Source organism: Cyclopterus lumpus, chromosome 24 (genome assembly GCF_009769545.1).
Source record: "Cyclopterus lumpus isolate fCycLum1 chromosome 24, fCycLum1.pri, whole genome shotgun sequence".
Taxonomy (NCBI): Eukaryota; Metazoa; Chordata; class Actinopteri; order Perciformes; family Cyclopteridae; genus Cyclopterus; species Cyclopterus lumpus.
This window is the reverse complement of record NC_046989.1, coordinates 383,159-410,288: the sequence shown is the minus strand read 5'-3', so window position 1 is coordinate 410,288 and position 27,130 is coordinate 383,159. Positions and strand designations below refer to the sequence as shown.

At 44.8% G+C, this 27,130-nt stretch overlaps 2 protein-coding genes across 2 annotated transcripts; one reads left to right on the top strand and one right to left on the bottom strand.

Annotated features, from left to right (window-relative positions):
• Window positions 1-987: 987 nt before the first annotated feature.
• Window positions 988-9,289, bottom strand: zbtb1 (zinc finger and BTB domain containing 1). Its single transcript, XM_034528086.1, has 2 exons — window positions 9,132-9,289; window positions 988-4,004 (listed from the first exon to the last, which is right to left on the bottom strand). Exon 2 carries the CDS (start codon window positions 3,999-4,001, stop codon window positions 1,980-1,982), a length of 2,022 nt encoding a protein of 673 aa, XP_034383977.1. The 5' UTR covers window positions 4,002-4,004; window positions 9,132-9,289; the 3' UTR covers window positions 988-1,979.
• Window positions 9,290-10,179: 890 nt separating this feature from the next.
• Window positions 10,180-14,628, top strand: zbtb25 (zinc finger and BTB domain containing 25). The gene is made up of 3 exons (XM_034527640.1): window positions 10,180-10,284; window positions 11,198-11,376; window positions 12,647-14,628. Exons 2-3 carry the CDS (start codon window positions 11,204-11,206, stop codon window positions 13,809-13,811), a joined length of 1,338 nt encoding a protein of 445 aa, XP_034383531.1. The 5' UTR covers window positions 10,180-10,284; window positions 11,198-11,203; the 3' UTR covers window positions 13,812-14,628.
• The last annotated feature ends 12,502 nt before the right edge of the window (window positions 14,629-27,130 follow it).

Genomic DNA, 27,130 nt, shown 5'->3' with positions numbered 1-27,130 from the left:
GTTCAGGCTCTGCTCAGTGAACATGAGTACTGGCTGAAGGTAAACGATAACGTTCTCATGATGCGTTCAGGCTCTGCTCAGTGAACATGAGTACTGGCTGAAGGTAAACGATAACGTTCTCATGATGTGTTCAGGCTCTGCTCAGTGAATATGAGTACTGGCTGAAGGTAAACGATAACGTTCTCATGATGCGTTCAGGCTCTGCTCAGTGAACATGAGTACTGGCTGAAGGTAAATGATAACGTTTTCATGATGCGTTCAGGCTCTGCTCAGTGAACATGAGTACTGGCTGAAGTTAAACGATAAGGTTCTCATGATGTGTTCAGGCTCTGCTCAGTGAACACGAGTACTGGCTGAAGGTAAATGATAACGTTCTCATGGTGCGTTCAGGCTCCGCTCAGTGAACATGAGTACTGGCTGAAGGTAAATGATAACGTTCTCATGATGCGTTCAGGCTCCGCTCAGTGAACATGAGTACTGGCTGAAGGTAAATGATAACGTTCTCATGATGCGTTCAGGCTCTGCTCAGTGAACATGAGTACTGGCTGAAGGTAAATGATAACGTTCTCATGATGCGTTCAGGCTCTGCTCAGTGAACATGAGTACTGGCTGAAGGTAAATGATAACGTTCTCATGATGTGTTCAGGCTCCAGTCAGTGAACATGAGTACTGGCTGAAGGTAAATGATAACGTTCTCATGATGTGTTCAGGCTCCAGTCAGTGAACACGAGTACTGGCTGAAGGTAAACGATAACGTTCTCATGATGTGTTCAGGCTCCAGTCAGTGAACACGAGTACTGGCTGAAGGTAAATGATAACGTTCTCATGATGCGTTCAGGCTCCAGTCAGTGAACATGAGTACTGGCTGAAGGTAAATGATAACGTTCTCATGATGCATTCATGTAACCTAGTAAAATGTAGTGTTGGTGATGAACTAGAATGAATCAGATGTTTTCACATGAATATAAAATAGATATTAGAGATGAATTCCTTCCTAAAGCTCTTTATTAAACTTTACACCAAGAACGACTAGTTGTGTTTTTATGAAGAAAGAAATTATTTATGTAAAAGTATAACATTTATAATTGTTGATGGTTTACTGTTGAAATGAATTTTGGGACGATGGTGAAATAATAATAATAATAATAAATATTATGGATCCTTGTGGACCAGCTGCTATAATCAAACAACAAAGACATCAGTATCTGGTAATATGGATCAATGATCAATGATCAGTATCACCACCCACCATTCGTCCTTCAGAACAGCGCAAAGTCAGTCCAAGTCCGGGTCTCCAGGTTATTTTGTCACCGAGACCCCTTCCTGTACCGGGTCTGGGTGGCGGTCTGGAACCCCTCCAGCGCAGGACTGACGAGTTTAGAGCGGATCGAACTGAAGGAAAAGGCCCTTCGTTCTGACCCCCCTCTGGTGTCATCACCACCTAGGCTTTGACCATTCATCCCCCAGCATGCACCACTGTTACAGTCAAGGCACCAATCACAGAGCACACAGCCGACCACTAACCCAGAGTCCCCGGTTTAAGGTGCGTTCACACTGAGCAACACCATCCAGAACTGATCACTTCCATCAATCAATAACTATTTGGTGACTAACATGAAAATATCCCAGCTTCTTCATAAATATTAAAACTAATAAACATCTAGTTAGTTACCTGCCCAGGTAGTTAGTTAAATGACTAGCCTGTTAACCAGTTACCTGCCCAGATAGTTAACTGGTTAGCTGTGAACAGGCGACTAAACTTGATTGCATCTTAACAAGATTGTTTCCGCAACATTTAGTAGATTCAGACTTTAAGCATCTTGTGATCGGAGTAGAAAGCTCTGCACACCTGAGTCGTGGCGACCAATCAGCGCGCTGCTCCGGTTATGCATATATGTTAAAAGTGCAGATTGTCTTTTTGGTGGTCAAGTGCATTAATTTGTTCTCACATTTATGGCTTCAGGTACCAGACCGGGTTCCTAGAGCCTCTTGGTGTGCTTGGAGTTATAGTGGCTCCTCATGTCTTTACGGAGGCGGAACTTCTCTCCGCAGACGCCGCAGATGTACAGGTGGACGTCCATGTGTTTCTCCAGCTGTTCTCCGCCGGGGAAGATCTGGAAACACACTTGGCAGATGGTTTCCCCGGCCGACAGGTGGGAGATCATGTGGCGGACGTGGTCGTGTTTGAGGAAGGTTCCCTGGTCGCAGACCGGGCATACGTAGCGCGCCATTCCTTTGTGCATGTCGGTGTGCAGCCGGAGCTGGCGCTCCCGCAGGAACTGCTTCCCGCAGGTCTGACAGGTGAACTGCTTCTCCTTTGTGTGGACGGTGTAGTGCTCCCGCAGGTGGCAGCGCTGGTAGAACCCTTTGCCGCAGATGCCGCAGAAGTGTTTGCGCCGGTGGTCCAGTTCACCACCCTCCTCCAGCAGCGCCGGGCGGAACAGCTCCTGGTCGCGGCAGGACAAGGTGTGCTCCAGGGCCGCGCTCTCGTTCTGGAACAGCATGCCGCAGTGGGGGCAGGCCAGGTCGGAGGCCTCCAGCAGAGCCTCGTCCATTCCCTGCGTCTCCTCCAGCAGAGAGTTGTTGTCGTCCTCCCCGTGGGAGTCAGATTCGCCACAGCGCTCCGCATGCTCCTGCAGCTGGCGGCCTTTGATCAGCACCTGGCCACACCTCCCGCAGGCACATATGTGGCCCATGTGGTTGGACAGGTAGTGGGCCGACTTGTCTTCCTCCGTCAACAGAGCGCCACACAGTTCACAGGGGGCGCAGTCGGCTTCCTGCTTCTCTTCTTTGACCTTACGGAGCTTTACAGGGATCCCCGACTCTTCACTGCTGGACATGTGGCCTTCAAAGGGCTCGCTGCAGTTATCCAGACCTGAGACGCCGGGCTCTGGGTTGCGGTCTGATCCAGTTTTCTCCCTCTGCAGGTCTTTATGCGTGGCGTCACTGAACCGTGCTCTACAGTCTCCCACCCGGACCACCTCAGGGATTATGCTTTCTTCCGGTTCCGTCTTGATGGAGGTACTTCGGGTCGACCCGGGCTCGTCGTCCGTCCCAGCTACTGCCGTCCTGATGGCGAGGTCAGAGTCGGCCTCGGCTTCGGGCCAGTCGTCCTCGCCTTTGCAGACGACCCGGTGTTCCTCTATGCTCTCGGAGGCGGAGCTCTCGGCTTTGCTGGAGTCGTTGTCGCCTTCGGCGCCGCCTCTCGGCTGGTGGAAGGCCTTCCGGTTGGTGCAGGTCAGGATGTGTTCGATTAAAAGTTTCTCGCAGCTGAAGACAAAGCCGCAGTCGTCGCAGGTGTAGGTACGACCAAACCGAGGCCGCTCTTTGAGGGCCGAACTCCTGCCACTGGGTCTCTTTCTCAAGTCACACGGCTGATCTACCAGCCCGTCCACCACCGGTGGTGCCGCTATCAGATGAGTCACCGCCTCTTCCGCCACCACCACCGGTCTGCTGATGGTTGCTGGAACAGCCGGGCGCCCGGCGGCGCTGCTGGCAGCTTTTGTTAACTGCTCCGCTTCTGGTGCGGCGGGCCGCTGCTGCTCGTACATGCGGACTCCAAACATCATCTTCCCACCGGCGGGGCAGGTGGAAGAACTGGAGGCCGAGGAGGCCGAAGAGGACGGGTTGAGGTTGGAGCTCCTGATGTCCCTGAGATCCTCCAACGAGTCGGGGATATAATACATCTGCAGGTACGCCATGGAGGCCTTGAGCTCCTCGAACTCGTAGCTCCCCACCACAATGCGACCCAGGTACATGAGCTGCAGAATGAGGTCGAAGCACTCGGCGCTGATCTGCATGTTGCTGAGGTCCAGACGCCCCGCCCCCTGCTGGTCCCTGATGAACATCATCCTGAAGTAAGAGCTGCAGGCCGCCAGGACGGCTTTGTGCGCCCGGAAGTAGATGTCGCCGATGGCGATGAGGCAATCGCACAAGAAGCCCCACTCCCGCTGGTTGTTGAGCTGCTGGAGGACATGATCGCTGTGGCTCGGCCTCGCCATCGCCTGCAACGACACAAAGCACAAAGTCAACGGCCGCATCCGATTCCACTCTGAGGTTTCTGATAATTTCACGAGCTTGGAAGGCTGTGACTCATTGAGATCAGACCTCAATGTTCGAGTAGAAAGAAGAAGACGGATCATGTTCTAGAAGAAGGAAGAAGACGGGTCATGTTCTAGAAGAAGGAAGAAGACGGGTCATGTTCTAGAAGAAAGAAGAAGACGGGTCATGTTCTAGAAGAAAGAAGAAGACGGGTCATGTTCTAGTAGAAAGAAGAAGACGGATCATGTTCTAGTAGAAAGAAGAAGACGGGTCATGTTCTAGAAGAAAGAAGAAGACGGGTCATGTTCTAGTAGAAAGAAGAAGACGGATCATGTTCTAGTAGAAAGAAGAAGACGGGTCATGTTCTAGTAGAAAGAAGAAGACGGATCATGTTCTAGAAGAAAGAAGAAGACGGGTCATGTTCTAGTAGAAAGAAGAAGACGGGTCATGTTCTAGTAGAAAGAAGAAGACGGGTCATGTTCTAGTAGAAAGAAGAAGACGGGTCATGTTCTAGTAGAAAGAAGAAGACGGGTCATGTTCTAGAAGAAGGAAGAAGACGGGTCATGTTCTAGAAGAAGACGGGTCATGTTGTAGAAGAAAGAAGAAAACGGGTCATGTTCTAGAAGAAGGGTCATGTTCTAGAAGAAGGAAGAAGACGGGTCATGTTCTAGAAGAAAGAAGAAGACGGGTCATGTTCTAGAAGAAGGAAGAAGACGGGTCATGTTCTAGTAGAAAGAAGAAGACGGGTCATGTTCTAGAAGAAGGAAGAAGACGGGTGATGTTCTAGAAGAAAGAAGAAGACGGGTCATGTTCTAGTAGAAAGAAGAAGACGGGTCATGTTCTAGAAGAAAGAAGACGGGTCATGTTCTAGTAGAAAGAAGAAGACGGATCATGTTCTAGAAGAAAGAAGAAGGGTCATGTTCTAGAAGAAAGAAGAAAACGGGTCATGTTCTAGAAGAAAGAAGAAGACGGGTCATGTTCTAGTAGAAAGAAGAAGACGGATCATGTTCTAGTAGAAAGAAGAAGACGGATCATGTTCTAGTAGAAAGAAGAAGACGGGTCATGTTCTAGTAGAAAGAAGAAGACGGATCATGTTCTAGTAGAAAGAAGAAGACGGGTCATGTTCTAGTAGAAAGAAGAAGACGGGTCATGTTCTAGAAGAAGGAAGAAGACGGATCATGTTCTAGTAGAAAGAAGAAGACGGGTCATGTTCTAGAAGAAGACGGGTCATGTTGTAGAAGAAAGAAGAAAACGGGTCATGTTCTAGAAGAAGGGTCATGTTCTAGAAGAAGGAAGAAGACGGGTCATGTTCTAGTAGAAAGAAGAAGACGGGTCATGTTCTAGTAGAAAGAAGAAGACGGATCATGTTCTAGAAGAAGGGTCATGTTCTAGAAGAAGGAAGAAGACGGGTGATGTTCTAGAAGAAAGAAGAAGACGGGTCATGTTCTAGTAGAAAGAAGAAGACGGGTCATGTTCTAGAAGAAGACGGGTCATGTTCTAGAAGAAGACGGGTCATGTTCTAGAAGAAGACGGGTCATGTTCTAGAAGAAGACGGGTCATGTTCTAGAAGAAAGAAGAAAACGGGTCATGTTCTAGAAGAAAGGTCATGTTCTAGAAGAAGGAAGAAGACGGGTCATGTTCTAGAAGAAAGGTCATGTTCTAGTAGAAAGAAGAAGACGGGTCATGTTCTAGTAGAAAGAAGAAGACGGGTCATGTTCTAGAAGAAAGAAGAAGACGGGTCATGTTCTAGTAGAAAGAAGAAGACGGGTCATGTTCTAGAAGAAGGAAGAAGACGGGTGATGTTCTAGTAGAAGGAAGAAGACGGGTCATGTTCTAGTAGAAGGAAGAAGACGGGTCATGTTCTAGTAGAAAGAAGAAGACGGGTGATGTTCTAGTAGAAAGAAGAAGACGGGTCATGTTCTAGTAGAAGGAAGAAGACGGGTCATGTTCTAGTAGAAAGAAGAAGACGGTTGATGTTCTAGTAGAAAGAAGAAGACGGGTCATGTTCTAGTAGAAAGAAGAAGACGGGTGATGTTCTAGTAGAAGGAAGAAGACGGGTCATGTTCTAGAAGAAAGAAGAAGACGGGTGATGTTCTAGAAGAAAGAAGAAGACGGGTCATGTTCTAGTAGAAAGAAGAAGACGGGTCATGTTCTAGTAGAAGGAAGAAGACGGGTCATGTTCTAGTAGAAAGAAGAAGACGGGTGATGTTCTAGAAGAAAGAAGACGGGTCATGTTCTAGTAGAAGGAAGAAGACGGGTCATGTTCTAGTAGAAAGAAGAAGACGGGTCATGTTCTAGTAGAAAGAAGAAGACGGGTCATGTTCTAGTAGAAAGAAGAAGACGGGTCATGTTCTAGAAGAAGACGGGTCATGTTCTAGTAGAAAGAAGAAGACGGGTGATGTTCTAGAAGAAAGAAGAAGACGGATCATGTTCTAGTAGAAAGAAGAAGACGGGTCATGTTCTAGTAGAAAGAAGAAGACGGGTCATGTTCTAGTAGAAAGAAGAAGACGGGTCATGTTCTAGTAGAAAGAAGAAGACGGGTCATGTTCTAGTAGAAAGAAGAAGACGGGTCATGTTCTAGAAGAAGGGTCATGTTCTAGAAGAAGGAAGAAGACGGGTCATGTTCTAGAAGAAAGAAGAAGACGGGTCATGTTCTAGAAGAAAGAAGAAGACGGGTCATGTTCTAGAAGAAGGAAGAAGGCGGGTCATGTTCTAGAAGAAAGAAGAAGACGGGTCATGTTCTAGTAGAAAGAAGAAGACGGGTCATGTTCTAGAAGAAGACGGGTTATGTTCTAGTAGAAAGAAGAAGACGGGTGATGTTCTAGAAGAAAGAAGAAGACGGGTCATGTTCTAGTAGAAAGAAGAAGACGGGTGATGTTCTAGAAGAAAGAAGAAGACGGGTCATGTTCTAGTAGAAAGAAGAAGACGGGTGATGTTCTAGTAGAAAGAAGAAGACGGATCATGTTCTAGTAGAAAGAAGAAGACGGGTCATGTTCTAGTAGAAAGAAGAAGACGGGTCATGTTCTAGTAGAAAGAAGAAGACGGGTCATGTTCTAGAAGAAGACGGGTCATGTTCTAGAAGAAGACGGGTCATGTTCTAGAAGAAAGAAGACGGGTCATGTTCTAGTAGAAAGAAGAAGACGGGTCATGTTCTAGAAGAAAGAAGAAGACGGGTCATGTTCTAGTAGAAAGAAGAAGACGGGTCATGTTCTAGAAGAAGGAAGAAGACGGGTCATGTTCTAGAAGAAAGGTCATGTTCTAGTAGAAAGAAGAAGACGGGTCATGTTCTAGAAGAAGACGGGTCATGTTCTAGTAGAAAGAAGAAGACGGGTCATGTTCTAGAAGAAGACGGGTCATGTTCTAGTAGAAAGAAGAAGACGGGTCATGTTCTAGTAGAAAGAAGAAGACGGGTCATGTTCTAGTAGAAAGAAGAAGACGGGTCATGTTCTAGAAGAAGACGGGTCATGTTCTAGAAGAAAGGTCATGTTCTAGTAGAAAGAAGAAGACGGGTCATGTTCTAGAAGAAGACGGGTCATGTTCTAGTAGAAAGAAGAAGACGGGTCATGTTCTAGAAGAAGACGGGTCATGTTCTAGTAGAAAGAAGAAGACGGGTCATGTTCTAGTAGAAAGAAGAAGACGGGTGATGTTCTAGTAGAAAGAAGAAGATGGGTGATGTTCTAGTAGAAAGAAGAAGACGGGTCATGTTCTAGTAGAAAGAAGAAGACGGGTCATGTTCTAGAAGAAGACGGGTCATGTTCTAGAAGAAAGGTCATGTTCTAGTAGAAAGAAGAAGACGGGTCATGTTCTAGAAGAAGACGGGTCATGTTCTAGTAGAAAGAAGAAGACGGGTCATGTTCTAGAAGAAAGGTCATGTTCTAGTAGAAAGAAGAAGACGGGTCATGTTCTAGAAGAAGACGGGTCATGTTCTAGTAGAAAGAAGAAGACGGGTCATGTTCTAGAAGAAGACGGGTCATGTTCTAGTAGAAAGAAGAAGACGGGTCATGTTCTAGTAGAAAGAAGAAGACGGGTCATGTTCTAGTAGAAAGAAGAAGACGGGTGATGTTCTAGTAGAAAGAAGAAGATGGGTGATGTTCTAGTAGAAAGAAGAAGACGGGTCATGTTCTAGAAGAAAGAAGAAGACGGGTCATGTTCTAGTAGAAAGAAGAAGATGGGTGATGTTCTAGTAGAAAGAAGAAGACGGGTGATGTTCTAGTAGAAAGAAGAAGATGGGTGATGTTCTAGTAGAAAGAAGAAGATGGGTGATGTTCTAGAAGAAAGAAGAAGACGGGTCATGTTCTAGTAGAAAGAAGAAGACGGGTCATGTTCTAGTAGAAAGAAGAAGACGGGTCATGTTCTAGTAGAAAGAAGAAGATGGGTGATGTTCTAGTAGAAAGAAGAAGACGGGTCATGTTCTAGTAGAAAGAAGAAGATGGGTGATGTTCTAGTAGAAAGAAGAAGATGGGTGATGTTCTAGAAGAAAGAAGAAGATGGGTCATGTTCTAGTAGAAAGAAGAAGACGGGTCATGTTCTAGTTCTGGTTCCGGAGCTAAAATGTAGATTACGGTGGTTAGCTCATCCTGCTAACACCGGCAAGCGTCGACCACACCGGAAGTTACTGAATTCAGCTCCAAAATAAAAGGATCCAACTCAACAAAATAGTAAAACAAAATAAAATAAAATAAATAATTAAATACATGTAAATTAAAGTTTGTTCAAATAAGACAGTAAATGTGTCATTGTAATCTGTTCCAAACAGTTCATATCCTGTCCTCTTTATTTCCATTTCCTGTTGATTTAATGGTATTTAGTCTCTGTGGTTTCCCCCCTGGGTTGTTATTTTAAAGTATTTACCGTTTCTTATTGGCAATTCATGAAATTGTACATGTGCACTTATTGAATAAGTAATAATAATAATTTGTTATTTGTTTTACTACAGGCCTTAGTTTGAAAAGCCAGACCGGATGAATGTGATAACCGTCCGCCGCCCCCGCATCCAGCTAGCCCCGCGAGGACCAGGCCGCGGGAGCTTTTCCTCCTTAGTCTACCCCGCCAGGCGGCTGCGAGGCCCGGCCTGCGACCCGACAACTCACCGGAGGAGCTGCTGCTTCGCGTGGAGGTCCCCGGGGGTCCGGAGGGTTCCTGCCCGGAGAAGAGTCGCGTTCAGACGGACAGACGAGACGAAGCTGCAGCTTCTTCTTCTGCTGCTGCTGCTTCTTCTTCTTCTTCTGCTTCCGCTTCTCCTGCAGAAATGAAAGCACTTCCGTACAGTCAAGCAAAAGACTTCCGGTCCAAATGCAGGCCTTCAAAATAATCGTAATGAATCCCCTCCTCCCTTGAAGTTATTGATCACACCTGATATATATATATATATATATATATATATATATATATATATATATATATATGTAAATACGATTTATTATTATCAACCACACAGGATATGTCTTAAGATGAAACATGAGACTAATAGTCAACAATCGAGCGTTAAGTATTACAACTACACAGAAAATAAGAATTTTCCACAACACGTGGCGTTTGTTGGTAAATCTAAGAGCCAATCAGCTCTCTGATGTGGCAACAGCCTGCATTTCCCATCATGCACTGGGCCACGACCCCTGGCTCTAAATTATTCGGCCGCCTTGCTCTCGCGGGAAGATCGTTGCCAACGTGTGCATGACGTCAGAGCAAGTCGTAATCAAATATGACACAAAGCTACCCAGCATGCATTGCGCGCTGATCGCCGTTGATCGATTCTGCGCAGGACGAACCTATTGTTTTATAAGATCTCAAAACTCGTCATTAGATCTGTCATCAATAAACAAAGTTTATTCAACAAGTTGTTTATTAATATTATTATTATTATTATTATTATTATTATTATTAATCACTAATAACATCAATCAGAACCCAAATACTTAAATCGATATATATTATTTTCTGTAGGTTTTGATTTGGGTGTTTCTCCCAGCATGCACTGGGGTAGCTGTGTTTAAACACCTGTTACTCTGATTTCCTTCATGAAATGAAACTAGCTGTTATTATATTATTTAAATGATCTTAACGGTTTAAAAATGATCAATAAATTACTTTTGCAATATCAACTACATGTCGGCAGGTGACACGCGGATCACGTGACCAGCCCCTTTGACCCTTCCTCTCGCGAGACGTGACGCGGCTCTCTGCGAGATCATCGGCACCAACATATCGGCTCCAGAACCTGAAGACAATCTGCACATTTCTGCGGTAAGAGGCCGATTAACGGCCGCCGGGCACGACGCGCGGGCACGGCACAGACAGACAGAGGGCGTGTACGGGCTGGGTGGGCGTGTGCACGCGCATGTGCTGTGTGTAAGGGAGTGAGGACGTGCGTGTTGCCGAATTTGAATGAGACGGATGAGGATGGAGGAGGCTGCAGCCTGACGGGCGCGACACGACGTGCACGCGCGGAGCTGTATTGTTGTTTGGTCGCAAGGGTGTCCTGTTTCCGGTGTGTGTGTGTGTGTGTGTGTGTGTGTGTGTTCGGTGACCTTCACTGAGGTCAGAGGGCAGGTGGTCACACTGAAGTCACGAACATGGTGACCTACTGTCACAGTTATTATTCATGTATTATCATGAATAATATTATTTATTATGTTGATTATTATTCATATTATTTAGTATTATGTTGATTATTATTATTCCTGAAAGACAATATGCGAGCTGCTAAATAATATATTTAATACATAATATTATAATAATACATTTACATTTATATACTTCTGTTTTAAAAAGTAAAAAAACTACAAGAGGTGTGTGAACATATAATTTCTAGATACAATATTACAATATCTACACAGTTTTAATATTTGATGTTTTACTCTACATGACGTAATATTATATCTACATATCATATCTCATATGTCTGATCATTAATGTGCTGCTGCAACAACTGATTCATTTTATCTTGATCTTGAAAGCTGGAGTCAACTACAACTCCCAGGGTGCATTTCACTACCAAACAGCCATTGGGAGAGCTGTCACGATACCGTTGCGATGGCAACTAAAGATGAACAATCTGCAGCTTCAATTCATTCACTTCTTCTGGGTTCTCTTGTGGTTGAACTCTCTGTGTGTGTGTGTGTGTGTGTGTGTGTGTGTGTGTGTGTGTGTGTTGCAGTGGGTCATGGAGGTGTCGTCTCACAGCCTCTTCCTGCTGCAGCAGCTCAACGTTCAGAGAGAGTTCGGCTTCCTGTGCGACTGCACCGTCGCCATCGGCAACGTCTACTTCAAAGCTCACCGCGCCGTGCTGGCCGCCTTCTCCAACTACTTCAAGATGATCTTCATCCACCAGACCAGGTCTCTGTAGACCAGGTCGGGAGGGTCTCTGTAGCTGTAGACCAGGTCGGGAGGGTCTCTGTAGCTGTAGACCAGGTCGGGAGGGTCTCTGTAACTATAGACCAGGTCGGGAGGGTCTCTGTAGCTGTAGACCAGGTCAGGAGGGTCTCTGTAACTATAGACCAGGTCGGGAGGGTCTCTGTAACTATAGACCAGGTCAGGAGGGTCTCTGTAACTATAGACCAGGTCGGGGAGGATCTCTGTTGCGGTAGACCAGGTCGGGAGGGTCTCTCTGGCTGTAGTCCAGGTCGGGGAGGGTCTCTGTGGCTGTAGACCAGGTCGGGGAAGGTCTCTGTAGCTGTAGTCCAGGTCGGGGAGGGTCTCTGTGGCTGTAGTCCAGGTCGGGGAGGGTCTCTGTGGCTGTAGACCAGGTCGGGAGGGTCTCTGTGGCTGTAGTCCAGGTCGGGGAGGATCTCTGTTGCTGTAGACCAGGTCGGGAGGGTCTCTGTGGCTGTAGTCCAGGTCGGGGAGGGTCTCTGTGGCTGTAGAACAGGTCGGGAGGGTCTCTGTAGACCAGGTCGGGGAGGGTCTCTGTTGCTGTAGACCAGGTCGGGAGGGTCTCTGTGGCTGTAGTCCAGGTCGGGGAGGGTCTCTGTGGCTGTCGACCAGGTCGGGGAGGGTCTCTATAGACCAGGTCGGGGAGGATCTCTGTTGCTGTAGACCAGGTCGGGAGGGTCTCTGTAGCTGTAGTCCAGGTCGGGGAGGGTCTCTGTTGCTGTAGACCAGGTCGGGAGGGTCTCTGTGGCTGTAGTCCAGGTCGGGGAGGGTCTCTGTTGCTGTAGAACAGGTCAGGAGGGTCTCTGTAGATCAGGTCGGGGAGGGTCTCTGTGGCTGTCGACCAGGTCAGGGAGGGTCTCTATAGACCAGGTCGGGGAGGATCTCTGTTGCTGTAGACCAGGTCGGGAGGGTCTCTGTGGCTGTCGACCAGGTCGGGGAGGGTCTCTGTCGACCAGGTCGGGGAGGGTCTCTGTCGACCAGGTCAGGGAGGGTCTCTGTAGATCAGGTCGGGGAGGGTCTCTGTGGCTGTCGACCAGGTCAGGGAGGGTCTCTATAGACCAGGTCGGGGAGGATCTCTGTTGCTGTAGACCAGGTCGGGAGGGTCTCTGTGGCTGTCGACCAGGTCAGGGAGGGTCTCTGTAGACCAGGGCGGGGAGGGTCTCTGTAGACGAGGTGCGTCTCATGGATCCTTAGCTGACTCCTTGTCCTTGTGTCCTATGCCCTGTGTCCTCAGTGAGTGTATAAAGATCCAGCCCACAGACATCCAGCCAGACGTCTTCAGCTACCTGCTGCACATCATGTACACCGGCATGTGTCCCAAACAACCGGTGGACCAGAGCCGACTCCAGGACGGCATCAAGTTCCTTCACGCGTACCAGCTGTGCCGGAAACCCGGCGAGGGCGCAGCCGACGCCGCCGACGCCACCGACGCCGCCGCAGACCTGGTCCGCATGTCCAATCTGTACGGCATCCAGATCTCCTCCCAGCTGGCCAAAAAGGAGGCAGCCGGAGTCCCGAAGACCACCGCGGTATCCTGCGGGGACCCCGAGGATGGATGTTCCTCTGGCCGAGGGGGGCGGTCCCACTCCCAGCTGGCCCTCGCGGTCGGACTGGAGGGGATCCCGCCAGACCGCAAGGCCTCGGCTCTACTCAACAACTGCTCCGTGGCGTCCGGAGACGACTCAGACATTTCCACTCGCATCAAGCAGGAGCGGGTGGAGGAGGAGGACGGCGAGGGGGAGGAGGTGCCTGGGGGGGGGTCATTGTGTCAGGGTAGCAGCCCCAGTCAGAGTCTCCTGTTCAAAGACCGGGCCCTGGTCCTGCTATGTCCCCGCTGTGGCGAGCGCTGCTCGTCCCCCGAGGACCTAAGGGAGCACCTGGTCGGCCACACCCTCGACCCTGCCCGGCTGATGGAGGGGCTGGACGCCGCCGGCATGGAGGAGGGTCCGGCGACGGCCCAGGAGCCGCTGGATGCGGGGTGTCTGGAGGAGGCGCTGAGACAGAGCCAGGCGCTCGCCAACCAGCTGGCCGCCGAGCTGAGGCGGAGCAGGGGGGGCGGCGACGGGGGAGGTGTCCTGCACTCCCGTAAACGTAAGATCGCCTGCGCCGTCTGCAGCCTGCGCTTCTCCCACAAGAGCCAGCTGCAGGAGCACATGTACACCCACACCGGCAAGCCGGCCCGCTACCACCGCTACAACCGCCTCTGCAGCCAGCTCTTCCAGGCCTCCGCCCACTTCTGCGAGGGCGCCGCCGAGCTGGGGGGCGGAGCCTCGTCCGGTGCCGCCCCCGCTGCGCTCTCTGAGGAGGTCAACGGGGACGTGCAGGACAACGGCAGCTCCTGCTACTCGCTGGACTCTGAGGTCTCCCAGGAGAGCGGGGACGGCGAGCCGGTGGAGTGATGTCATCGGTCCGCCGGGCCGCCGGGCTGGTACCTGCGCAGGTGTGTTTGTGGGAATCGGTCACGTGATCGTGGGCCGGAACATTGGCGTGTTTGACCTTATCGACTTCAGAATCGATCGGTCAATCGACAGGAAATCAATCGGCAACTATTTATACAACCGTTTTTTAAAGAAAACAAGTCATGTGAATATTTCTGTTTTTCTACGAAGACGAACTGAAGACATTGTTATTGATCAGACGGATCAATAAGGATTAATCATTCTCACCTCATCGGTTTGTAGAATCCTGATCTTCCACACTCACCAGCGGACAGTGAACGCCTCTGAGATGAAACGATGTGTTCAAATGCTCCTTTATTGTGAAGATAACTTCAGTGTGTCTTCAGACCCAGAAGGACTTTCATTGTGAAAGGACGCAGCAGTGCCTTCCTATGCTTTGATGCTCGTTGAGTCGTTTCCATCAAATTAAGATTCATGACAATCTGTATGTATAGAAAATAATGTAGTAATATATATATATCTAAATATATATATATATATCATTCATCGGTATTTCATTATTATTATTAGTAAACCTCAGAGGTCACATGACGATGGAGAACTATGGTTCTCTTATTTCTCCAAAACAGATGACTTTATTTTTAAAGGGTTCCCAGTGGAACTGTGTTCTGGCCCTTTAACGTGGAAATGGAGTCACATGACCAGTGTTCATTGATCAGGAGTTGAGATGTCATTGATTATTGATTGGTGAATCTCTGTAAAATACATCAAGGAAGTTTTGTTTTGTACATAATCAATAAAGTGTTTTTTCCACCAATCAGATGAGACTGTTGACACAGAGCTTAGTGACCGTCTGTCTCTCTGCATGTCTGTCTGTCTGTCTGTCTGTCTGTCTGTCTGTCTGTCTGTCTGTCTGTGAGTGAATGAATGTAAGAATAAATAAATGAATGATTCAATTAATACATTAATGAATTAGTGATTTCATGAATGCACACTTAACACATTAATTAATGATTAAATGAATGAGTTGATGAATTTATAAATGGACAAATAAATGAATACATTACTGAATAAATGATTAAATTAATGAATAAATAATTACTTCATTAATGAACGAATAATGTCTTAATGAATGAATTATTTTATTAATGAATATTTGGGTTTGTGTGTGTGTGTGTTCCCAGTTGAGCTGATCTCGGTGATCTATTAATAAAATAATCAATAATAATAAAACACAGATTAACAATCATAGTGTATTCCTCACGTCTGATTGAAAGATACACATTCATAGTTTAATAAGAAACACAAACTGCATGTGGAAAGGTGCCTCACCTGTGGGACGACCTGATTGGTCCATCTGCTGTTGCTTAGGGACAGATCGATGTATTTTTACCCATCGCTATAGAAACAAAAGCTGCTGAGGTTCTAATATCAGAGAGCAGTGTGTATATATATATATATATATATATATTAAAGAAGCAATTCCTGTGAAGAAGAACGCCAATCAGTGTGGTTGCTACGGAAACTGGGCGGTACAGCGAAGGAGAGGCGATCAGCTCCGTGTTTCTTCTTCTCTCAGAGAAACACATCTGATCATCAAGCAGTAAGGAGATCATTATTCAGGTGAGGTTTTACTTTCTCCTCCACTTTAAACCAATCAGCTCGCAGCGTCAGGTGACGTCATAGTTTCATCACTTCAGCGTTACAGGTCATGAAAACCAAAACCTGAAGGTTTGAAAAGCTATATTTGTGATGATCAGCTGATCTATGATCTGTGATTTCTGATCTGATCTGTGATCTGTGATTTCTGATCTGATCTGTGATCTGTGATCTCTTTGAGCTCTCTGTTTACAGGTTAAATAAACCATCTGATGGCAATCATACAGTCAGATTTTATAGACCTGACAAAGTTTTATAATAAAATAATTTGTCTCTATAATCCATGCTTCTGTTTCTGGAACTGATCAGAATCCTTAATCAGGTCCATCTGGTCTTCATCTTGCAGGTTCCAGGTGTTTCATCTGAGTGATGGTTCTTCAACAATAACAACATTTAGCGTTATCATGGCGGTGCAGGACGGAGAGAACACAGAGAACACAGAGAGAGTTGTGTTACAGAGGAAGCTGACGGATCCTCGGATGCTGCTGCTGGGAAAGACCAGGACCAGGAGCGCGGGGGAGGACCGACCTGAGGCTCGGACCGACCTGAGGCTCGGACCGACCTGAGGCTCGGACCGACCTGAGGCTCGGACCAACAAAGACAAGACGGAGGACGAACCCTCAACGGAATCCTCTCTTGCTGCAGAGAGTGATGGTGCCAAGTCGACAGAAAAGACCACCGGGGGGCGCGGTGAGGCTGCGGGTGAGGCTGCGGGTGAGGCCGGCGGCATCAGAACCAGGAAGCTCGATAGACGCAGGCGGTGGAGAAGATTCTCACCTTTTGGGTTTTGTAACAGGAGGCGAAAGAAGAACGTCAACAAAGGCGACGGTCCTGTTACACCAGAGGAGGTGCTGCAGGAAACAGACACTGCTTCAATAAGTCACGCAGAAGAAGACACAGAGGAGCTCACCCGAGGGCAGCGGAGGTCCACCGTGAGGACGTGGCCGATCCTCAAAAGGTTCCTGATTTCATCCAATGGTCGACGACGTCTTGTGGAGAATGACGGCGAGGAAAGTTCACTGCAGAAGGTTTTCACTAGCAGATCGTCTATGAAGAACACGGAGGATGTGAAGAAGAGCGAGGAGGCTCCGGTAGACCGACCTGCCGAACCCCAACGTCATGTGACGGAGGGAAGTCAAGAGGTCCAGGTAAGTCCAGAGGTCGGGGGCCGAGGCAAGTCCAGAGGTCGTGACTGCTGAGGTGAGTCAAGAGGAACCAACATATGCAACTCAAGTCTGCATACCAGAGGAAGATCTGAAGGATTCTGGTGCATCTAAAACAATCCAGACTGAGGTTGCTGGAGGTCCGTCCGACACAAACCAGGTTCCTGTTGATCTAACGGAGGTTTTCTGTGAAGTCGTGCTCTCTGCCTCTGAGCTTCACTTGGAGGAGAAGATGGATGAAACCCCCCCACGGTGCCTTCGGCCTTCCACTAACGGACCCTCTATCCAGATCGAGCTGGTTCCCCCAGACGACGACGCTCCGGAGGATGAGGAAGAGGAAGAGGAGGAACCCCAGAACTACCACCTCCTCCTCCTCGCCTTCGACCACAGCGAGCAGCAGCTGGTTCAGACGGCTCGCTCTCTAGTCCGAGCCGCCATGAACGCAGCTATTGATCAGCTGAGCAGAACAGCTTAAGTCCTGTGTTTGTTTGACCCCCCTGTCCTGGCCCAGCCCTGGTCCTGGCTTGGTCCTGGTCCTGGCCCTGGTCCCGGTCCTGGTCCTTGTCCTGGCCCTGGACCTGGTCCCAGCCCTGGCCCTGGTCCCGGTCTCTAAACTGAAAGGTTTCTATGCAAGAGGTCAGAGGTCAAAGGGAAAAGAAAATGTCTCTGAATAATTTATAACTCGTAGCTGATGAAGATTAATTAGTTATTTACATAAATGAATATTCACAATGTGATTTGTGTTAGTTTGTTTTCGTAATCTCCTTTTACTTTGAAATCTTGTAAAATCTGCATTGATGTGTTTTAATGAAAATTATTAAAATGTTTCTCATCTGACAAAAATACCTTAAACTTAAAATACATTCAAACTGAACTTTTAATTCTGCTCTTCGCATAAAGACAATATATTGTAATAATAATGATATGAATATATTGATATTGACTGTTTAAAGATATGCTGTCAGATTCATTAATGATATGAATCATTTAGAAATATTATTATTATTAAAGATATAAATGCTCCTCACGGCTATTTCAGGAATAAATTAAAGAAACTGTCACTCGTCAATCAACTTAATTAACGAGTGAAGCTCTGATGACATCACTTAGCTGTATTCATTTACTTTTAAATTTAGCACAATGTTACAAATATATTTACACATTTAAAACAAATCAGCTAAATAAAAAATAAATAAAATAATGAATTAGAAAAATAGAAATAATCTGTAAACTATTTCTGCTGGTTAATTTTTGTCGGTGATGTTTCAGTTACTTCTGGTGACGATTATTATAATAATAATTCATATTAATATTATAATTATTGTTTTTATTTTTACCTTAGTAAAAAACATTTTAGTACTTTTAGAAGAAACAGAAGAAGAAGAAGAAGAAACTAATTTGTATTTGAACATATATTTATTAAAATATATCACATTTGAAAGAATTCTTGTTCTTTGAATCTGAGCTGTGAGGTCACAGAAAGCTTCAGCTCCTCGTCTTCATCAGAAGGAACCGCTGAGCGCTCTGCACCGTGTTCTGAAACACAGCACACACACACATATATTATATATAGATGTATATCTATATATACATATATAAATATGTGTTCTGAAACACAGCACACACACACACATATTATATATAGATGTATATCTATATATACATATATAAATATGTGTTCTGAAACACAGCACACACACACATATATTATATATAGATGTATATCTATATATACATATATAAATATGTGTCCTGAAACACAGCACACACACACATATATTATATATAGATGTATATCTATATATACATATATAAATATGTGTCCTGAAACACAGCACACACACACATATATTATATATAGATGTATATCTATATATACATATATAAATATGTGTTCTGAAACACAGCACACACACACATATATTATATATAGATGTATATCTATATATACATATATAAATATGTGTTCTGAAACACAGCACACACACACACATATATTATATATAGATGTATATCTATATATACATATATAAATATGTGTTCTGAAACACAGCACACACACACATATTATATATAGATGTATATCTATATATACATATATAAATATGTGTTCTGAAACACAGCACACACACACATATTATATATAGATGTATATCTATATATACATATATAAATATGTGTTCTGAAACACAGCACACACACACATATTATATATAGATGTATATCTATATATACATATATAAATATGTGTCCTGAAACACAGCACACACACACATATTATATATATATATATAGATATAGATATATATGTGTTCTGAATGTGTAATGTCTGTGCGTGTATATATACATATACATATTTCTAAGTCTAAAATCAAAAAGACAAATAAAGACTAAACAATAAACAAATTAAACTAAAAACAATAAACGTAAGTAGACTACATTACCTGCATGAGCATGGCCACTGTCATAGGCCCCACCCCCCCTGGAACAGGTGTGATGAATCCTGCTCTCTGATTGGCCGAGGCGTAGTGGACGTCACCGACGACGCGTTTTCCGCTCGCCTTGGTCTCATCTGTCGTGACAGGTTCGTTCGGGATGAGTTGTGCGCAGTATCGATCACCGCCGATCGGCGCGCAATGCATGCTGGTTATATTTGTGTCATATTTAATCCCGACTTGCTCTGACGTCACACGTGGGCAACGATATTCTCGAGAGCGAGGCGGCCGCAGATTTTAGAGCCAGGTGACTGCGTGGCCCAGTGCATGATGGGAAATGCAGGCTGTTGCCACATCAGAGAGCTGATTGGCTCTTAAATTCAACAACAAACGACACGTGTTGTAGAAGAATCTTATACTTCAAGCTGGATTGTTGACTATTAGTCTCAGGTTTCATCTAAAGACATATATTGTGTGGTTGATAATAATAAAGCTTATTTATATATTTATAATACGGGTAGATAAAATCAAGCATTCTGATTGGTTGAGAGTGAGTCACTGGGTGTACTTTATTGAGCCATAATGTCCATTTATCAGATTTAGTTAGACCGTTAGTTATCACTTCTCTCTATATATTATTCTATGTATCTATCTCTATCTCCATCCATCCATCTATCTACACAGTAAATTCCCCTTTATTAAAAAATCATTGTTAAAGTATATTGAGTAAAACACGCCCCCCCCCCCCCCCCTGTTACTCTGGGAAGCTCCGCCCCCTTCTCCTTTCAATCTGACCAGTTTCACCACGCGCCATTTTAATTGTGAAAGACTGCGGTAAGTTTCTCTAAATCACTTTTGTATATTCAATGTTGACATCTTTTAGAATAACTCTACATTGCGCTGTGTTTGTGTCGTGGAACCGAACTGCAGAGGGTCACGTGACCGGGCCGACAGCTAGCTTAAATGTGTTAGCCGACTCACGAGCTAACGGCTAACTCGACAATGTGACAAAGAGGTCCAATGACGATGTTTTATTATGTTTAATGTCCACAGAGGAGTGTGAAATAGCAAAGACTGCATGGTTGGTTCAACTAGCTAACGTTAGCTAGCATTAGTGACATTATCTGGGACAAATGTAACGTTAGCCTTTGGATTAACTTTCAAGCTAGTGAGTAAACAAATTAGTTTCTTATGAATTATTTACCGCATATAATTGCTTCTTTTTTGGCTAGTTAAACAGAATAGGCACTTTTCAAAGTAATATGAGGTAAGTGTTGTTTACTGCCAGGCCTTTCTAATATGTGTTTGGCAAAAGCTTGTCAGTGTTGAATGTAACTTGACCATGAGGTCTCAGTAAAGTACAGATGGGTCATTTTACTGCATGTGTTACCATGTTTTTAATTAATAAGGTTTCCGAACCTTGCCTTAAGTATTGATAACTGAAGTATTGATAACTGAAGTGTTGATAACTGAAGTATTGATAACTGAAGTATTGATAACTGAAGTATTGATAACTGAAGTATTGATAACTGAAGTGATAATTGAAGCACCGACGTGACGCTTCTTATAGCTTGTGGTGCATCTTTTGGGTCGGCTGTAGCTCTTGGCGGAGAGTGGTCGTCCTGTAACCACAAGGTACCCGGTTTGATCCCCGCTCTCCCAATAGTTGCATGTCGAAGTGTCCTTGAGCAAGGCACTGAACCCCCCAGGTGCTCCCAGGGCGCTTCACTGCAGCCCACTGCTCCTTAATAACTATGGGTCAAATGCAGAGAAGAATTTCCCCACGGGGATCAATAAAAGTGTAAATTTCTTTTCTTTTTCTTTCATTTTATTATCAAGCTGCACCCTCTCCCCTGCTGGCTGTGCTCCAGCTGCAACTCCCGGACCGACAGGCGCATGCACACGGAGCTGAGGACGACGTCAACCAGGTGAGGTGAAAGCAGAATACTGTGAGAGCTACCGCATGGCTTTGAAATAGCACCAGCTAGCAGGTCATATTTACAGAGGAATTAACAGAGCAGTAAGTGTGTCTGTTGTGTTACTGTGTCTGCGATCTGCCTAGGCCCTAATGTAAATATGCAAGCATACGGCATGCAAACTGTCACAATCATGCTCAAATAATGATGACACATCAGAGCATTATCGCCTAATTGAGTCACCTGAGCCGATATTTTCAGAAAGATATGACACTGATTTGGCCAGTTATCTAATCTTAAAATGTCAAAATTATTTCTGCCTCCATCTACAAGGACTTCACACAGTCCAGTTACTTTAAATGAATTGGACAAATGCCGATTGGCATTTTTAAAGCCCAAATCAAGTGCCGGAGCTTTTGTGACTTTTTGTTTAAAAAAAAAAAAAAGATGCCAGAAGCGAAATCTGGAAACGCACAGACTCTGCTGCTTAGTCAAGGGCTTTTTTTTAGGAAAGCCCACTGACACACAAAGACCCGTCTGCAAAACGTGTTTCAAAGCCACTCGGAACAACAGTCAAACATGGCAAAGCACCTTTCAGACAGACACCCCAAACTCAAAGAGTTCAAAGAACAACAGGTAATTAAATGTGATTATAAACATGATGCACACCTTAAGCTCATCCACATACAGCCTAACACGAGTAGCCTTGGCCTTTGACGACCTGTCTATATGATCATGAGGTCACAATGCACACGTGTACTAAATGAAACACAATTGATGCAAAATGGCTACATGCTGCTGGAGCCTGAGGGTGGATCTCTTTTTTTTTTTTTTTGTGAAGGAAAAATAATTAAAGCAGCGATGTGCGGGTCCTCGTTCCTCCTCCACGTCGGGGTGCCGGCCGGACGTCGGCTCAAGCGGCCGGGAATGTCTGCGACCGTCGGAGTGAGCGTCTGCGAGTTTGACGGTTTTTCATGCACGGAGCGATGCTGGAAATTATACTGTACTGCAAACAGTCCACCACTTGCTGTATCCACCGTATGGCCCGAGACAACATGCATCAACATAATACATTTAAAGGGGATCTGATCAATGGCCTTCATCAGGAGTTCAGTAATGTATAGTGGCAAGAAATACACGAGAATTAATGGGAAAAATCACACACACTGACTTGCGGTACCGTTTAGAGCATGGTCCCAAGAGACCTTCTTTTCAGTTGACATGTTTTACATATGCCTACCAAGTTTCATAAATGTAGGTGAAACGTAGCGCCGGGGCTGCTTAAATCAATGTTTGTAGGGGGCGCTATCGAGCCATATTGCCATTCTGAAGCATTACAATCGTATCAGGTAACTACATATTTGACTTTAAATGTGTGTGCTAAGTTTAGTTACGTTTGGAGCATGTTACATCGGTTTATTCGGTCACGGTGAAGGATCAGACTTCTCCGATGCTCCAACTCGCCGCCCTTCAACGAGTCCATACGACCTTCACAGCGAAGCATCATCAAGGTCTGAAGTCTATTCTGACACATTCTGAGAGGGATCGGATTAATCTGTGAGGAGAAGGGTTTAAGAGTAGAAAACATGTAACCTACTGTTGCCACTAGGTGGCGCTATGACTAGACATGTGGATGTCTTCAGGGTCAGTGTGTCATGACTAATTCAGGGATGGATGATACGGTTCTCGTTGAACTTATCACCTCTCTGACGACAGTCATCCTAGGTGAGGATTACAGCCCTCGCAGAAGGAGGATCGAGATGCCAAACAGGTTAGTTGATGTGTAAAATGTTTGTTGTTATATAAAGGTTATTTTTGGGGAGTTTTTCCTGATCTGATGTGAGGTCAAAGGTCAGGGATGTCGTATGTGTACAGATTGTAAAGCCCTCTGAGGGGAGTTTGTGATTTGTGATATTGGGCTATACAAAATAAACTGAATTGAATTGAAAATGTGTAAAATGTTTGTTGTAAACTTCCTTGGTGGATTGCCCCCTTTAAAAAAAAAAAAAAAAGTAACCCTGTGTATATGGTCAATTGTTCAAAATCATCTCATTTTATGGAATATTGTCTTGTCATTTACTATAATTTGTGAGCGAGATGTAAGCTGAAGGCCTTGTTCCGTACCTGATGGATCTATAGGTATTATAGATATGTAAGTATTTGCATGGGTGCTTTAGGGGGTAATCCAGGTAGCAGGAGGAGATGGAGATAGATAACAATACATTTGGCTCTTTGTATGAAACTTAATTCTAAAATCCAACTTCAATATTTGATAATAAAAATGACAATTAATCTAATTTAATAATAATGTTTAACAATTAGCAAAATCAAAAAGTGTCTGGGGTAATCCTACTCTCATATCCACCTAGAGAAAGTTCCCATTGTTTTTTGTATTTCCCTCGGTGATGTTTTGCATGGTTATTAGGGAGTTATTGTTATTCAACTACACTTCCACAGAGACTTGGTAGATTCAAGATGATGGTGACGTTTGTTCTAGAGTGAAAATAGCTTGAATTGTATGTGTACCCTACAAAATGCACTTTAAAATACACATTTCTCAGTGTTTACAATGATAAAGATTTTTTTTCATCTTTTTAACAAAGTGAGTTTTTTTCTTGCACAATGTAACAGTTCCTAAAGATGTTTATTGTTTTTAATAAATTGTTATTAAGACAATGTTTTTTTCTTGGGGTTTTTCTCCTCCGAACATTTTGTTTCATTGTTAACTGTTAGCTGTTAAAGAGTTTATTTTATTTTTAAAATGTACATTGAAAATACGGTGTTGGGTAAGAATCACACTAAGAGGGAGTAAATGTGTTTTAACACTGGCACGAGTCAATCAACACTATTTAGTCATTTCTTAAATCTAATTGTCAAGTAGATCTAACTTAGAGTTAATTTTGATTAACACTAGTCCGAGTGTCAAATCTGAGTAACACTTCTCAGTGTAGTGTAAAATATTAACTCTTACCAGAGTTGCATTGACTCTGAAATGTAAACACTATGTTCAGTGTTACTTTAACACTCGAGACAGAGTAGAGTAGATAGGACCTATATGTTCACTTTAAGTGTTGAATTGACACTGCCAATTTTACTGTGTATCTATCTCTATCTCCATCTATCTCTATCTCTATCTCTATCTATCTTCATCAATCCATCCATATATCTATCTATCTCCATCCATCTATCTCTATCTTCATCCATCAATCAATCCATCCATATATCTATCTCTCTATCTTCATCCATCTATCTCTATCTCCATCCATCAATCAATCCATCCATATATCTATCTATCTATCTTCATCCATCTATCTCTATCTCCATCCATCAATCAATCCATATATCTATCTATCTCCATCCATCTATCTCTATCTATCTTCATCAATCCATCCATATATCTATCTATCTCCATCCATCTCTATCTCTATCTATCTTCATCAATCCATCCATATATCTATCTATCTATCTCCATCCATCTATCTCTATCTATCTTCATCAATCCATCCATATATCTATCTATCTATCTCCATCCATCTATCTCTATCTATCTTCATCAATCCATCCATATATCTATCTATCTCCATCCATCTCTATCTCTATCTATCTTCATCAATCCATCCATATATCTATCTATCTCCATCCATCTCTATCTCTATCTATCTTCATCAATCCATCCATATATCTATCTATCTCCATCCATCTCTATCTCTATCTATCTTCATCAATCCATCCATATATCTATCTATCTCCATCCATCTCTATCTCTATCTATCTTCATCAATCCATCCATATATCTATCTATCTCCATCCATCTCTATCTCTATCTATCTTCATCAATCCATCCATATATCTATCTCTCTATCTCCATCCATCCATCCATCTACATGCAGTGTGCCGTACCGGATGTAATACCAGTACCTGCTATGTGGTTGATTCCACAGTCGATGACCACACCCCCTTCCTTCAGCCACTCCCCTCTCACCATCTCTGCTCGTCCCGCCCCCACCACCAGGATATCGGCCCGACCCACCTGCAGTCAGACAGGAAACGCATCATCTCACTCGCAGGAAACAACCGTAAACATGATAATGACGGTTCTTGGTATCCAGGTGAGCGCCGCCACCTGTTCAGGGAGGTCCGGTGTCTTTGAGTGACAGGTGGTCACGGTGGCGTGGTTCCACAGCAGCAGGTCGTGCATCGGGGCCCCAACAATCTTACTGCGACCAATCACGACCGCGTGTTTCCCCTCCACAGACACGCCTGCACAGGTACAGGAAGTCACAGGTGTGAAGCCTTGCTCTGATTGGTCCACTGATATGTGAGTACTTAATGTGTGTTTCTTCTGCTTTGACATGATTATGTGATGCTGACATGAGACAACAAGGTGACATGAGAAGACAACAAGGAGACATGAGAAGACAATGAGGTCACATGAGACACGAGACAACATGGTGACATGAGACAACAAGGTGACATGAGACACGAGGAGACAACAAGGTCACATGAGGAGACAACAAGGTGACATGAGAAGACAACAAGGAGACATGAGAAGACAATGAGGTCACATGAGACACGAGACAACATGGTGACATGAGACAACAAGGTGACATGAGACACGAGGAGACAACAAGGTCACATGAGGAGACAACAAGGTGACATGAGAAGACAACAAGGTCACATAAGACACGAGGAGACAACAAGGTCACATGAGAAGACATGAGACAATGAGGTGACATGAGACACGAGGAGACAACAAGGTCACATGAGAAGACAACAAGGTGACATGAGGATACAACAAGGTGACATGAGAAGACAACAATGAGACATGAGGATACAACAAGGAGACATGAGAAGACAACAAGGTGACATAAGACACGAGGAGACAACAAGGTCACATGAGAAGACATGAGACAACAAGGTGACATGAGACACAAGGAGACAACAAGGTCACATGAGAAGACAACAAGGTGACATGAGACACGAGGAGACAACAAGGTCACATGAGGAGACAACAAGGTGACATGAGAAGACAACAATGAGACATGAGGATACAACAAGGAGACATGAGGATACAACAAGGTGACATAAGACAACAAGGTGACATAAGACACGAGGAGACAACAAGGTCACATGAGAAGACATGAGACAACAAGGTGACATGAGACACAAGGAGACAACAAGGTCACATGAGAAGACAACAAGGTGACATGAGACATGAGGAGACAACAAGGTCACATGAGGAGACAACAAGGTGACATGAGAAGACAACAAGGTGACATGAGAAGACAACAATGAGACATGAGGATACAACAAGGAGACATAAGACAACAAGGTGACATAAGACACGAGGAGACAACAAGGTCACATGAGAAGACATGAGACAATGAGGTGACATGAGACACGAGGAGACAACAAGGTCACATGAGAAGACAACAAGGTGACATGAGACACGAGGAGACAACAAGGTCACATGAGGAGACAACAAGGTGACATGAGAAGACAACAATGAGACATGAGGATACAACAAGGAGACATGAGAAGACAACAAGGTGACATAAGACACGAGGAGACAACAAGGTCACATGAGAAGACATGAGACAACAAGGTGACATGAGACACGAGGAGACAACAAGGTCACATGAGAAGACAACAAGGTGACATGAGAAGACAACAATGAGACATGAGGATACAACAAGGAGACATGAGAAGACAACAAGGTGACATAAGACACGAGGAGACAACAAGGTCACATGAGAAGACATGAGACAACAAGGTGACATGAGACACGAGGAGACAACAAGGTCACATGAGAAGACAACAAGGTGACATGAGAAGACAACAAGGTGACATAAGACACGAGGAGACAACAAGGTCACATGAGAAGACATGAGACAACAAGGTGACATGAGACACAAGGAGACAACAAGGTCACATGAGAAGACAACAAGGTGACATGAGAAGACAACAAGGTGACATGAGAAGACAACAATGAGACATGAGGATACAACAAGGAGACATGAGAAGACAACAAGGTGACATAAGACACGAGGAGACAACAAGGTCACATGAGAAGACATGAGACAACAAGGTGACATGAGACACAAGGAAACAACAAGGTCACATGAGAAGACAACAAGGTGACATGA